Raw genomic sequence first — 13,852 nt, 5'->3', positions numbered from 1 at the left:
TGTCAGCACTGATGGATGACGGGTGGGGTGGGGAGTACCCCCAACCAATATGAATGCAAATATCTCTGTTTTAATTTTGATGTAATTTAAATTTAATGCAGAAATCAGAGAACTTTGGGCAATAACTTGAAGTGGAAAACACGATGGGAAATTTCCGATTATATTTGGAAATATTGGTTTAATTCAAGACAATGTTGAGAATGTAGTTCAACTCGTTTGCACCCAGAATTACATTTGTGGTATACTAGACTAGTTGAGTTAGATTTGCAAGTGGGGTGGGGTCAATATGTCACTATATCATTTCCCGTCTTTTCTAATTTCTTTTCAGTGTTTGTGAAAGACTGTAAAGGGTGTTAAGATACTCAAAATCCGACCGTTTTCTTAAATCAACCTTTATTAAAATTACCCTTAAAGTTCAAACGTAGAGGTGTTATATTAACAGTTACGGTAAGCATGCATTCCGCATCACATCGTATCTATGTTACTCGGTTTTTTTAAATCTCATATCATGAAAAAAGAAATATAAGTACGTTACTCATAAACATGTGCAGCTAATAATGTTGTTATGTATTTAAATCTAGCTCGAAGATATGTCACTGACGTCATGTATCATTAGCAAAGAGTAATCAATGATATTTTTTGGGGGGTCAATAATTTGCTGAACGAGAAAAGTAACCTTTGATTCTCCAGTGCAGAATCTAACTTATTTCATTACAGCCTCAGCCACTAGTGCGCTAACCAACGACCGTTTTCGAGGTCACCTACACGCCCAGTATGATAATACGACGAATTGCAACTTTAAGTTCTGGGCAAAGTTGAGTTTTATGTCAACACAAGTCGGGTAAAAAGTCAACTTCAGTACTAAAGGGAACCTGGCATTGTCACTATCACAGCACACAATACGTCGGATATATTTGTCATTCTTGCCGTGCCAGGTACGGATAATACAAGCTTATCTACGAACTAACCTTTTGCTAATAGATTTCATAATATTTGGTCAAAACTGGCAAATAAAAAGTCGTGCATGAAAGATCCTCATCCCTGAAAACTTGACCAGAAAAACATCAAAGCAAATGCAACAATAGAGCAGCTACAAAAACACGAGTAGAGGACAGTAATAATTTTCAAAGCCAACGATCACACAAATTAAGGGCATTATCACCCTGCTACTATATGGAGCATTATTCATAAATCTGTGCATGATTCATGACGATTGACAATTATCTTGATTGCAGTTTAAGTATTTTGAGAAATCCCCCATGAAGTATGAGTTGTATGTGGAAAAGGACGACCATAGTTCCTTTTATACAACGCCTGAATAAATCCCTTTCATCTGATTGGTATCTCGTTGATCACATGTCGTTGAATTATTCGTCCCAACCCACGGCCAAGCCACACCCCCAATATAGAAGTTCTATTTCACTGTAAATTGCACGGTCACGCGATTGGTGGCTCTGACCAATCAGATGACGAGGATTTATTCAGGCGTTGTATAAAACAAATAACGAATGTTTCACATTCGTGCAATCTCCACATAACATTCATTATTTGTATACTGTAGCCACACGTAGAGTAATACACCTTTTTGTCTTATACTTTCGAACTTGGGTCTTATACCCTCTTATATCTTGGGTTTAAATAAACATTATCCTCCGGTTTTTTTTTCGAATCGTGAGTGATGGAGTTTCAAAGAGAAGATAGCTCAGGAAGGCAGTGTGGAACGCTAAAGCCTCTATAGATGGATTGCGTTCGGCAGTTATCTTGGAGGTTTGCCTTGTTATATTAAGTCATAAACAATGAATGCACGAGACGTCTACCCATCCATATATCTTGAAGACAAGCACACACCCACACACGTTTGTTTATGGTGTAAATCGAGGATTTTCTCTAGTTCCTCTTTCCCTTTCCTTAGTTTGTACTCTTATTTTTTCGCAACAGCTCTCATTGGTTTTGTACACGTTTTCTAATCGAGGTCGTCCTCGAATTGGTTCCTGTCCTCGATTCATCGATAATGTGGCACGTGTGTGTCCTCGATTTACACCATAAACAAACGCAAGATGACTACAGTGCCATTATAGAGTAGCCTATCACCATAAGAGTATAGATTGTTGGGCCAATTACATGTATCTATATTAGGGTGAAAGGTTAGTCTATATGCCTCCCTCCAGATCTTCTTCCACATTTACAAGTCCTCGAGAACAGTGGTGACGTTTAGTTTATCCCTCCGTACTAAGACTACTTTAATTTGCCACCACTTCAATCCGCTGGACGTCAGACAGATACGAACCTTTACCTTTACACCCTCTCCAACTGACCCAAGCAGATCCCGTAGCTTTTCAGGCCTTTCCCCCACACGCCCAGACACCTTATCAACCCTCACCGCACTCTGATGACCCTTGGTTATTTCATCTTATAATCATGGCCTATTGACATTTGGCTTGACTGAAAAGACTGAATTTAATACTCGTTTGTTACTGCTGAGTTCAGGGTTTTGTTTGTGTCAATAAGGCCAAAAAAAAGGTCAGTCTCTGGTCAGCGCGCGTCGATTTTAATCATCCGCGTCAATCTTTCTTTTTTTCTCCAAAATGTTCCGCGGTAGCTCCAACAGCGCTCTTTATTGCTGCACCTTCTCATTTTTTTTTTACCAAAGAGCACCAAGGAATGGGAAATTGCACCAAGGCAAATGATCGAGAGCACCAAGGCAAATTATGGCGGATACTAATGTACATGAGGACACCAAAAAAGCAAAATAGTACCGCACCTTGTCTGTACAATCCAAGCTTGAGGGAAAAAAAAGAAAGGAAAAAAAGCCGGATCGCCGCATCAAATCCGGAACTTTGGTCTGACCAGAGACCGAATACTTTTTTTTTTTGGCCTAATGCACATTTTCTGCATGTAATAGCTTTGTATGCATGCTCCAATTCTTCTCAGAATGCCTCATCGACCTATATTTTAACATATTCACCGCCCAGCAACTTTTACCAACCACTTTTCACCAGACATTCTGAATCTGTGATGAAAAGAACTGGATGACCCTGGCGTAATATTTAGGCCAACCACCGATTGGTCAACGGTAACTACTTTTGAACCAAATGAAAGAACTCGAATTGTAGAACTTGATGTACGTGGTATTATCACGAACGTATACGTATTACGGAATACCAATTCTTTATGTCCCCATGTCACACCCACATCTTGGTCTTCCTAGAAATCCAAACCTCGAAGAAAAAATAACATAACCTTAAACCATGTGGTGATTTTACTTCGGCGACGTAAGCTGTTTTACGCTTGCGTGTTATGATCAATACCCAAACAGGATTCATATTGAATAATCATGCCTTATTTACATTTGACTGAAAAGACTGAATTTAATACTCGTTTCCTACTGCTGAGTTCAAAGTTTTTTTCGTGTCATTAATGACATTGCCTGCGTCATATGTTCTGAAGGATGCCAGGATATATATATGTTTCTCTACCGTAATGCAGGATGCGATACCAGGGTTATAACCCCCCCCCCCCCAAAAAAAAACGTAAAGTAAAACCCTCAATGAAAGAAAATGGTAAAAAAAAACTGATAATGGGAAACAGATCTCCCATCCCAGTAATATACTTGAACTATAGTTCAGCATAACAGGTCGGGTTGTATGGCTACCAGACATGTTTTTATAGCTTGGTTTATCCACTGCGGACCCCACTGCTATGATTGTAGAATGAGGTTAACTTAATGAAGTGACGATTTGAATCTAGTGTACAAACATACAACTGAACTTGAGCTGGACTTTCTTCATCGTTACCTCTTCACATCTTCGGGCTGTTGAGAGGAATCTCTGGTTTTGTAACCAAAGCAGTCACAATGCCCGATCTGAAAAGCTCTAAGTTGCAGTACGATTCCCAAGGTGGTTGAGTACATTGTCTCCGAATCTCATTCAAATAAACTCGCAGCATGTTGCAGTGAAAGACTCCCAAGACACCCTACGCATTATGGGCCTGATGTTGCCAAATGGTTTGGCAACGAAAAATCGCATGTAGAATACCGTCGCGATATTCTGAACATCACACAGTTTGTCAATCCAACTTACCTGCTACCAAGAATGAACAAAAAAGCAAGACAGACCGGCAGGTGCCCTTGCTTCTAGAAGCACACCCCTTCATCATGAGCGGCATGGCTTTCTGTTTTGCCCCTGCCCCATGCTCAGTGTACAGGCAAATGCATACCGCAGGATTAATAAATCTTTGAACCCATATGTTAAAATTTAATATGCAACAAAAAGACGATGAATGAACCACTTTTAAGTAACATAGACACGAGTGATAAGAGTATTTGAGTTGCGCTAAAGTCTTTATTCCAACACAAAAGACAGGAAGAAGACAAATTGACGGGGATCAATGGAGGGGACACGATTGTTCAGAGGACCGTCACATGGACGTGACTCGGTTTACAGTTGACTCTTTTGAATGCAGTTCACGACCCTTGTATTATTGGTGAGGGACCTATATTTGTCTTCTGCATCTCTAGAACAAGATTAACTTGTGGGGTGAATAATTGTAAGGGAAACAAAGACACAGCATGTAAGGCCGTCGTATACCTTTGCTCCAATTTTTTCTCAGAATGCGTCATCAACCTATATTTTTACATATTCACCGCCCAGCAACTTTACTCTGCCACTTGTCACCAGATATTCTAAATCTGTGATGAAAAGGATTGGATGACCCTGGAGTATTATCTAGGCCAACCATTGATTAGTTCTTTAACTCTCGAACCAAATGAAAGTAATGTATGTTCTTCAGCCTCGAGTTATAGAATTTGATGTACGTGATATGATCACGAGCGTATACCTGTTACGAAAAAAATGCTTTATGTCCCCATGTCACCTCTAGGTCTCCGTAGAAAGTCAAACTTCGAAGACAAAATGAACTACCTAAAACCAGGTGGTATTTTTTAATTGTATATGGTGGTATTAGTGACGTGATGTTCTGTATTTGCGCATGCGTGTTATGGTCAATACCCAAACAAGATGCAGAAAAAATTGCCGACCGAAATGCTTTTCACTAAAATTACTTGCAATCTGGACCTGTTTCATGATTGCGTTGAACAAGGGCGTCGCGGGGGGGGGGGGGGGCTAAGGGAAAGGGGGATGCTCCCCCCCCCCCACCCCACCCCGCTGGAAAAGACAGGGGGAAGAACACACGAAAAAAGGAGGGGAAAAAAAGAAAGGAAAAAGAGGTGTGAAGTAATATATATTTGCTATTAATTTAATTTAATACACATTTAACAAACTGGGCGTCTGCAGGGGTGTCAATGGAGGTAGGGTGGGAAAATGTCCGCCGCCCACCCTCGAAAAAAAATGATAAATTTAGAATATGTTAGAGAAGGTAGGGGGCCCCTACTGCCGACGCCCATTACGTTGAAGACGATGTTTACTGTTACAGCCAACTATTTAAATATTTGTGCTTGTCCCATAGGGGCCACCGTACACATCTGCACCCCGCTCACTGACTGGCTCACTGACTTTCAATTAAGAGTTAGACTTGCTTACTATGCCACACCTTGGCCTGAAAGTTTGAAAAATAGGAGGGCCCCGTTAAGCCAATGCATGGGCTAAATCCAACCCATTCTGTAGGCTACAACATGAAAAGACTCATCGCTTGAATATACTGTGTTCGCTTTGCAACCAGCTTATTTACTTGGTGTGTCTTGTTTAATTAAAACAGATGAAAAAGAACAATCGAGACTTGAAGATTACCGATGCATGGTAATACTTACAGAGTTCAAACTCAAATATAATTGATTAATCAATTAACTGGTAGACTATAATTGGCTATGTTTGGTAATTTGATGCAGTCACCGCTCATCCAATCTGTATACAGTCAACAATAGACGAAAAGACAAACATTTCCCTGGCACTTGCAATTTGAAATTTGTCCCCACAGATAACTGTAGGGAAAGAAAGATAACACAATCTACGTTGTTTGCTTAACTCCTACAGATTACACTACAATTTGGAACCTATCAGGCCAATTGGATCGCACCAAGTTGTCCTCATTTTTGGTATGCAAATACGTTGACGATGTATATAAACAAATTAGTCCCTGTTCGGGGGAGGGTACCAGTCGTTACAGACTCCAAACCCTGTCAAATAGAATAGTGGGGAAAAGTTCAATGGATTTTGAGCCCCTCGCTAATTATTAAACATTAACTAAACTTCGGGTCTTTTTAAGTGAAGTTAGTTTAGATAGCCAGCCATACCGGCTTGGTCCTACAGGCGGCACGGACGTGATACGCCCCCGGCGAAGCTAGCTGGTCTCTGGATCACTTCTTGTTTCCTTGAGAAGGTCTGGCTGAACCGTAGGCTGAAAGTAACAATGCAGCTGCAAATTCTTGTGATCGGTGCCCTTCTGGCGATAGGTAAGGCTTATAAACATTTGAGCTGCTCCGGCAAAAAAAAATAACTGAATAAAATGAAATAAAAATCCAAACATTATGTTTTCGAAGTGTTTTAATTTACATTTTATTAATGGTCTTTGGCCACAGCAGTTAAAATTGTTCTAAGAAGAAACAAACGCTTAAATGAGCTATAATACATTCTTGGATCGTTTTTTTCCCTGTAGATTGTGCGGCGTGTACGCGTAGTATGTCTGTGTAAAACGGTGTAAAGCTCTTCCTTTTTGACAACTTCTCTAAAATCCAATTGTTGTTTCGTCTTTAATGCCTGTTTAAGTCGTGCAACCCACATCAAACATCGATATTTCCCAATGCGTCTATTTTAAAACCATGGCGAGGCTGTGGCCCCGTTTCTAGGGGTGGGGCAATTTGTTTCCTGTGGATGGCAATAAATGGGTAAATATTTATGTATGACTTTTCAAACAATATCATGTTCTTCATAATCGAATTCTTAGCGGCCATGGACAGGGAGCTTTGGGTATCCCTTGGTTACGCCTCTGTTATGGGTCACAATATACTGATTATTTCAATTGGGTGCATACCTATGTTCCCCAATACTGATGTTCCCCAACCCTAACCCTAACCCTAACCCTAACCCTATCCCTACCCCTTACCCTAACCCTAACCCTAACCCCAACCTTAACCCTAATCCTAAGGACTTCGGGGAATATCGGTATTGGGAACATAGGTATTGGGGAACATCGGGTAGACCCAATTTTCAATGTGGATGGATAGGCAATCCGGAGCACAATATGTCCAGGAAAAAAACGGACTTGCTTTGATTTTGGTATCATTTATAATTAACGAGACAAGCGAAGGCGATATTTGGTCTCCTGAAACCAGGCATAGATTACTCAATAGGCACATGCAGTAGGCACTGTGTTATTGGGCCTACGAAAAATTCGGGGGCCTACGAACAATTTGGGGGCCTACGAAAACTTGGGGGCTACGAAAATATCGCAGTGTGCCATAAAACACATAGGCCTACTCACACACACACACCCACGCGCAGAGAAAAGTAAAGAAGAAAAAAACAAGTTTAGGGTCTCTCTCAGAATTTTAGATTTCACCAACTGACGCTGTACAACATGTATGCATAGGCCCTACTCATGTGCAAAGTCTGTCGTTCTGAAGCACGGTGCCAACCATGGGCGTCGATCGGTGGGAATTGAGGGGACATGTCGTTCCCCAACGATTTTCGTCCCTGAATACAAAAATGTAGCCTATATTTGATTCTTTATGGCTCAGAACAGCTGATTTAATGACTCCAAACTCGAAAAAGACGTTTGAATGACGATCTTGTGCTAAAACTTTGGCAGTAGTCAGAAATTGCCTCAGATCGCACCACGGGGTGCCTAGAATCCAATTTTTCAGAGGCCCTTAAGCGGGCCCCGAACCCCACGCCGTGTAGGCTTCGCTCTCGCATAATTAGTACTGGTCAAGATACACATGTAATGTACCACACCCACTTTTGAGAAGCTTTTCGAATGTCCACGGTCGGGCTTTGGTCACCCGCCATCCCCCCCCCCAACCCCCAAACCCCCCCCCCCCAACCCCCGGCACGCACCTTCGCCGGCACAGATTTACGCCTCTGGCCGTCATTGTACTCGCGTGGTCACGATTCTAATCATGCCATCGGCTGACGTTAATGTGACATTGTATTAATAATGGCATCATTTCCTAGACTTAGCGTAAGTACAAGAAAAGATGAATTTTCCCAAGCTAGCCTGGGAGCTGAATTAGAATCAGACAAACAAAATTTCCTCGTAAATATTATTTGTAAACGGGTCAATAGTTTGATATAAATATAATGAGGTAAGGGAAACTTGCTAGAATTTTGCTCAATCAGCCCGATATGTCAGTGCCGGCCGAAAGACGCGCGACGCGAAACAATTGATGAGACAGAATAAGGACGAGCTTGGTAAGGTTAATTGCTCGTAGTGGCTCTGAATGGTCAACTGCTCGGTACAAAAGAATGATTGTAGAAAAGAGTTACGTAACAGCGTTCATGTGTATAGTGCGATGCTGATGCATCTTTGGTGCAGCTATGAAACACAAAGTAACTCTCCCACTCCAATAAGGATTATTTTTTAAACGAAAAGAAAAGCACCTACTGAAACAGCCTAGTTGTTAAGCTGTCTGACAGCGGACCCAGGGTTAGGGGTTCGAACCCGCGTGGTGGCATTTTTTGTTTTTCGATGTCGGCGCGGTTCTGTCATTTAAGAGTATTAATTTCCCGTCGTCAATTACCAACAGCAGTTAGCTCGGTCGGTCGGTAAGCTGACTCACAAGTTGGGACTGTCTGCGAAGTCCAGGTTGGCATCTGCGTATAGGTACGGGGTTCTTTTGCTGACTCGGCAGCAAGGCTTAGGGTGCCACCTCGTTTCCTCCCTTTATGGTGCCTGACTTTCGAGTTACATGGATGGACAGGGAAGGAGGTGTGGTGGGCCGGGTACCGAGTCCCAGAAGAGTTCTATATGGAAGTCGGTAAGGGGCTCATTGAGTTAGGGTCATAAGTCCGACTCCTGAAGACTTGGCCATCGCCACATAACTTTTTGTTTTATTTTCTTTTTCTTCTATCGGAGGACAATTTGCAAGAATGATTAATTTGTTATAATGAGAGCATGTACTGTAATCGTTCGAAATTAATTTTTAAAATTGCTCGAAAATATAAAATTCAATCCAGCTATAATGTTTTTATTTCATTGTCGCACAACTGCATGTACATGATCAGTATCTTTGCGCATACCTTATTTAGGCCTGTGCCCTAATCCCAGACTGCAGGGGGGGGGGTCTTTAAATCCCATTTAGTGGAATTTTTTATATGAGAGCGCGAAGCCCTGAAGGAGTGGGGTCCGGGGACGCTAAGAGCCCTGGGAAATGTTTGGATTGCAGATGCTCTGTGGTGCAAATATCAAAATTGTAGCTTGACTCTCTATCGAAATATGGCCTCGTTATTTTAAGTCTTCACTAATAAGAATCAGCTCAATTCGTAACTGCCTGCAAGCGACGGAGCACGTGCTTGTGTTTTGCACAGCTGTAGCTGTCAACGCCGGTATGTGAAGCGACTTCGCGCGGCAGCTTGTGCCGACATGACAGCAGAATGTACAATCTTTTGCCATGGGTTGCAGAACCTGATTTTAGTTTGGCGGAGTTTTGAGCAGCAGTGTTTGTTATTTACATTCTCCACTTTGTTCCTATTCCCTCTTCATTTCCCCTTCCTTCTCCATTCTTCGGAACACTGGTGCCTAGGACCCTACGAAACACTTAATCCGGGCCTGGAGGTGTAAAAACGTGGGATTTCTCGACGTCCAAATGCAGGGCCTTTTATGCACCATGTGACACAAGGTAGCGCTGTCCATGCCGGGAACGGACGTAAAACGAAATGTGACGGGCCTGGACCCCTGCAGCAAAAAAAAAAAATCCTGGATCTTCCCTGGCAGCCAAGGATTCCCCTCAGAAATGTAACCCTAATTGCACAACTGGGTATACACTTTTCAACATGTTTTACTTTAATAAAAATGCCTTTTTTTCTGCCCGGTATCATCAAAACCAGTCCATGTATCACAATCAGGCACCCATGGCAGCGGAACCGGGGGGGGGGGGGGGCAGGTGTCCGGGAAATTACAAACGAAAATTGGAGCTGAAGTTTCCCAAATTATACTGGCTGGAGTTAGGCATGGGTGTCACGGAGGGGTGGGGGTAAGGGGGGACGCTCCCCCCCCCCCCTCCGACAAGCAACAAAAAAAAACGAGAAAAAAGTGACACGATGTGATTTGATGTACTAATATTTCCATTTGGGCTGAAAAATACATTTGAAACCAAATTTGGGCAGGGCCGGCTGAACCACAATAAAACAATCAAAAAGATTTAACCATATTACGACGAAAGCCTGTGAAAAAAAATCCCATTTTTAAGCTCTGGCAGGAGTTTCTACATGTGACTTGGTGGTCTGTCACCGAAAATCGAGCAAAATAATTGATTTCGTGACTAAATGCCATGCCGTGGTCATAATGCACTCTTGACGACGGTTTTCGGAACAGCCATTTTGTTTCGATCACCGTGCGCATGCGCCTTTATTTTGCACACGTCTGTCCCCGAAAATTGACCAAAATCAGCCCCACAAGTTTCCCACAAAATATAATACCAAATTTTATTTTTCCAAAAAAGCAAACAAAATCAAATTAATACTTAACAAAAATTGTTTGTAACAATTCGGAAAGACGTTTATGAAAAGTTTGTAAATGGAGACAAAATATGGGCAGTGATGTTATAGTCACGTGGTATTTATCACATCTGAAATATGGTGTTCCATAATTATGTGCCATCGGCGACGCATTTTTAAGCTCTGGCAGGGATCATTTGGATAAATTTCATGCACAAGTTTCATTCAAGACGACCAGAGCTTATTGTGCACTCGTACTTGTTATACTGATTCCAGTTTGTGCACTTTACACTTGTAAATTGGAGTTGGATAACAGTGGTTACTGATAGCGACAATGTCAAGTGACAAAGGTTAACAAACCTCTTAACATTTGGAGATAAGAAACTTGTGCCTGGCTCTGTTCAATACCAAAGTCATTAAGATAGGACAACGCCATGCCTGAAACACGCGCAGCTGAATCAGCAAGATCCCTATTAGTAATACATGTATTCCACTATTTCAACTATTCCACAACTCGTCCAAATCCTTAACGTTGGTATTTACGTGCTTTTTACAGGTTTTAATTTTTTTCGATCGAAATTTAAAGAAATATAATGTTCAGTAACTAAAAAAATCGCTTGCTTGTTTTTGCATACTGTTTTCATACAGTTTTTCTAAATTGGTTTTAAATGGCGCGCTCCAGTTCAGAAATTGCACACACTATATTCAGAACGAATTAGGAGCGTCCCGCTCTTAAATCAATAGTGGCAATTTATTATTTGATGACTTGTCATGGGCCAATTTCTTTCGTGTGATGTCTCATCGGAAAGCTCATAACTAAGGTAATGCCAGAAACTTATCAATTCAATTTGAACATCTATTTTTCAAGGTGCCACACCCAAATAGCACGTTGAAATAACTTCTCTAACTATCTCCTATTCGCCACTCCTATATGGTGTATATGTAATAGACATGAATAACTAGTTTTAAATACTTTGCTTCGATCGTTATGTAACTGTTCGATATTTTTTTCCTAGCAAGTTTTGCCCATCTGTAGAATTTGTACTTGTTTGACTAAGCCTGTTAAACTCTTTCTGTAATTGTATTTTTTTTTATCTTTGTAAATTGACCCTTTCAGCTGGTGGTGGTCATTTTGCTGTTGTATGCCAATACATAAAATAAATATTTGATTTCACGTGGCCTCACAAAGCATGCAGGTCATCCTGATAATATCTAGGTATAGGAACAAGTCATGTGAACCAAATTTCACGCAAAACACGGTGAGTAAAAAAAAACGAAACTCAAATGGCAGGACCAATTTTTGAAAGAAGTTGTGCTTGTAGCACTTTCAAAATCTAGGATATGAAAGCCCAGTCCTGAAGTTTTTATTTTAATACAAGAATCATTCGAATCAAGGTAAGTGTTCTTTCAGCAGAACTAAAACAATTATCATCATGTGAATTGGTTTCGTTTGAAAAAGCTCATTGATTGGGCTTTCATATCCTAGATATTGAAAGTGCTACGGACAAAACCTCATTCAAAATTGGTCTTGCCATTTGGGTTTACTTTTTGTTTTACTCACCCAGTATTTGAACCAGCCTTAAGACCGACCATAATAATCATTATTTTGGCTGATATTGAAGGAAATGCCTTTCGTAAACGATCGTCATAGACAAGGGTGAAATTTATAAATGTTCAAAAAGAATGTTTAACATTTTCAAATGTTTATCCTCAGCAAATGTCACAGCCTAAAAAATCCTCATACCAAAAGAAAAGTCGAGTACTCGAGTACTTAGAAATGACGTATACAAGTGTGTACACTTTTTGTTTTAACTTAAAGTTGAAATGAATCACGATTAGGCCTGTACAAATATTCTGAAATATTTTATTTCGGATCGTTATTTGAAAGATATCGGCAGTTGTAGCCAAAAGTTGGAAATAGGGAGGGAACATTAGGAGGGGTACATTATCTTAATGTAAAGTGCATCCTTTACCACCACGAAATTGAAATTTCGTTTCAGCGCCAAAAATACTTGGTATTAACCAGTCGATTTTATTTTCACTGAAATTTGTGATTTGATTTTTAATATTGAAAAAAATCTCATCTGTGATTACAAATCGTGATATGGTCTCCTAAAAAAATCTGAAGCATTCAGTTGAACAATTCCGTACCAAGACGTGCTAAGGGTTCCATTTGAAGTCGATATCGCTTCGGATCCTTTATCTTTTTTTATCAGAAATTTCATCCTTTGAACTCCGTGTATCGGTTGGTACTAGGATTACGCCCACCGGCCCAAAATAGATAGTTCATGACGTCATTACAGTCAAAGGCTGCTGAATTTAAGCAGTATTGCTATATCGCCTACAACTTTCATTGACATTTACCTATTGTCTTCTAAAGCCATATATCGTAAAATTAAGAATACTTCGTAAAGTTATACCTCCGATTTTCACAAAATTCCATTTCACCTTTTTTTTTCTTTCCCTCGCATTAAAACGTTTCTCAAGCGTCCATGCAACTTTTGTCGTGAGGGATAAGTGTGCATATTAAAAAACTAACAAAAAACACGAGAAAAATATAAAAAATAATACAAGAAATATTTCGGGGGAAAAGGTAGGTTTCTTTCTTTTAGTTGACTGCGCATAATTTATATTGTGGGCTCGAATATGCAAATTTTATCATCATTCCGTACACAATTCACCGTTTTAAATTTATCTTTATGATAATGGAAGATGATCCTTGTTGATTTTATTGCCTTAGGTAATGGTTGTCATTTTTTAGAAAGCTGTTGCAACTTCGGGGGGATCATTGTCAAACAATCATAATCTTAGTTGGAGCCTGAAGTGGATTTCTTTTATCGTAGCAAGTTGTGCACGTGCTTGCTTTCCTTCACAGGTCGTCATCCCATTGGTCGTTTCGTCCATCTTACGCTGGCAAAAGACTGGCGCCTGATTGGTCTTTGAGGTTGAACGAACTCAAACCCCGCTAAAATTAGTCACCGCCTATTTCTATTCGCACCATATCGTCTGCATAATGCACGCGCGTTTCTCCAAGTCCGAAACTTTTTTAGTGGCTGATCCAGGATTTTCCAAGGTGTGGGGGAGGCTTGGCCGGGTAATTGAAGTCCAAGACTTGGCAGCGTCAGGTGTTTGAGGCGTTGTGTCAAAAAACATGCATTTGCAGTAGGCCTATTGGGTGATGACGTTATCGTCAAGGACACTTCCGATCTTTTCCCTATGATGTAAATAATTAACATTGGTCGATC

At 40.7% G+C, this 13,852-nt stretch overlaps 1 protein-coding gene across 1 annotated transcript in view; it reads left to right on the top strand.

Annotated features, from left to right (window-relative positions):
* The first annotated feature begins 6,363 nt into the window (after window positions 1-6,363).
* The window catches only part of LOC119729886 (lymphocyte antigen 75-like), a 56,082-nt gene continuing 48,593 nt past the window's right edge, over window positions 6,364-13,852 (top strand). The window contains exon 1 of the mRNA XM_038202676.1: window positions 6,364-6,406. Within this exon, the coding sequence (XP_038058604.1) occupies window positions 6,364-6,406 (43 nt within the window). The remainder of the gene's footprint in view (window positions 6,407-13,852) is intronic.

This window comes from Patiria miniata, unplaced genomic scaffold (assembly GCF_015706575.1).
Source record: "Patiria miniata isolate m_02_andy unplaced genomic scaffold, ASM1570657v1 HiC_scaffold_21, whole genome shotgun sequence".
NCBI lineage: Eukaryota > Metazoa > Echinodermata > Asteroidea > Valvatida > Asterinidae > Patiria > Patiria miniata.
This window is presented reverse-complemented; position numbering and strand designations above follow the sequence as displayed.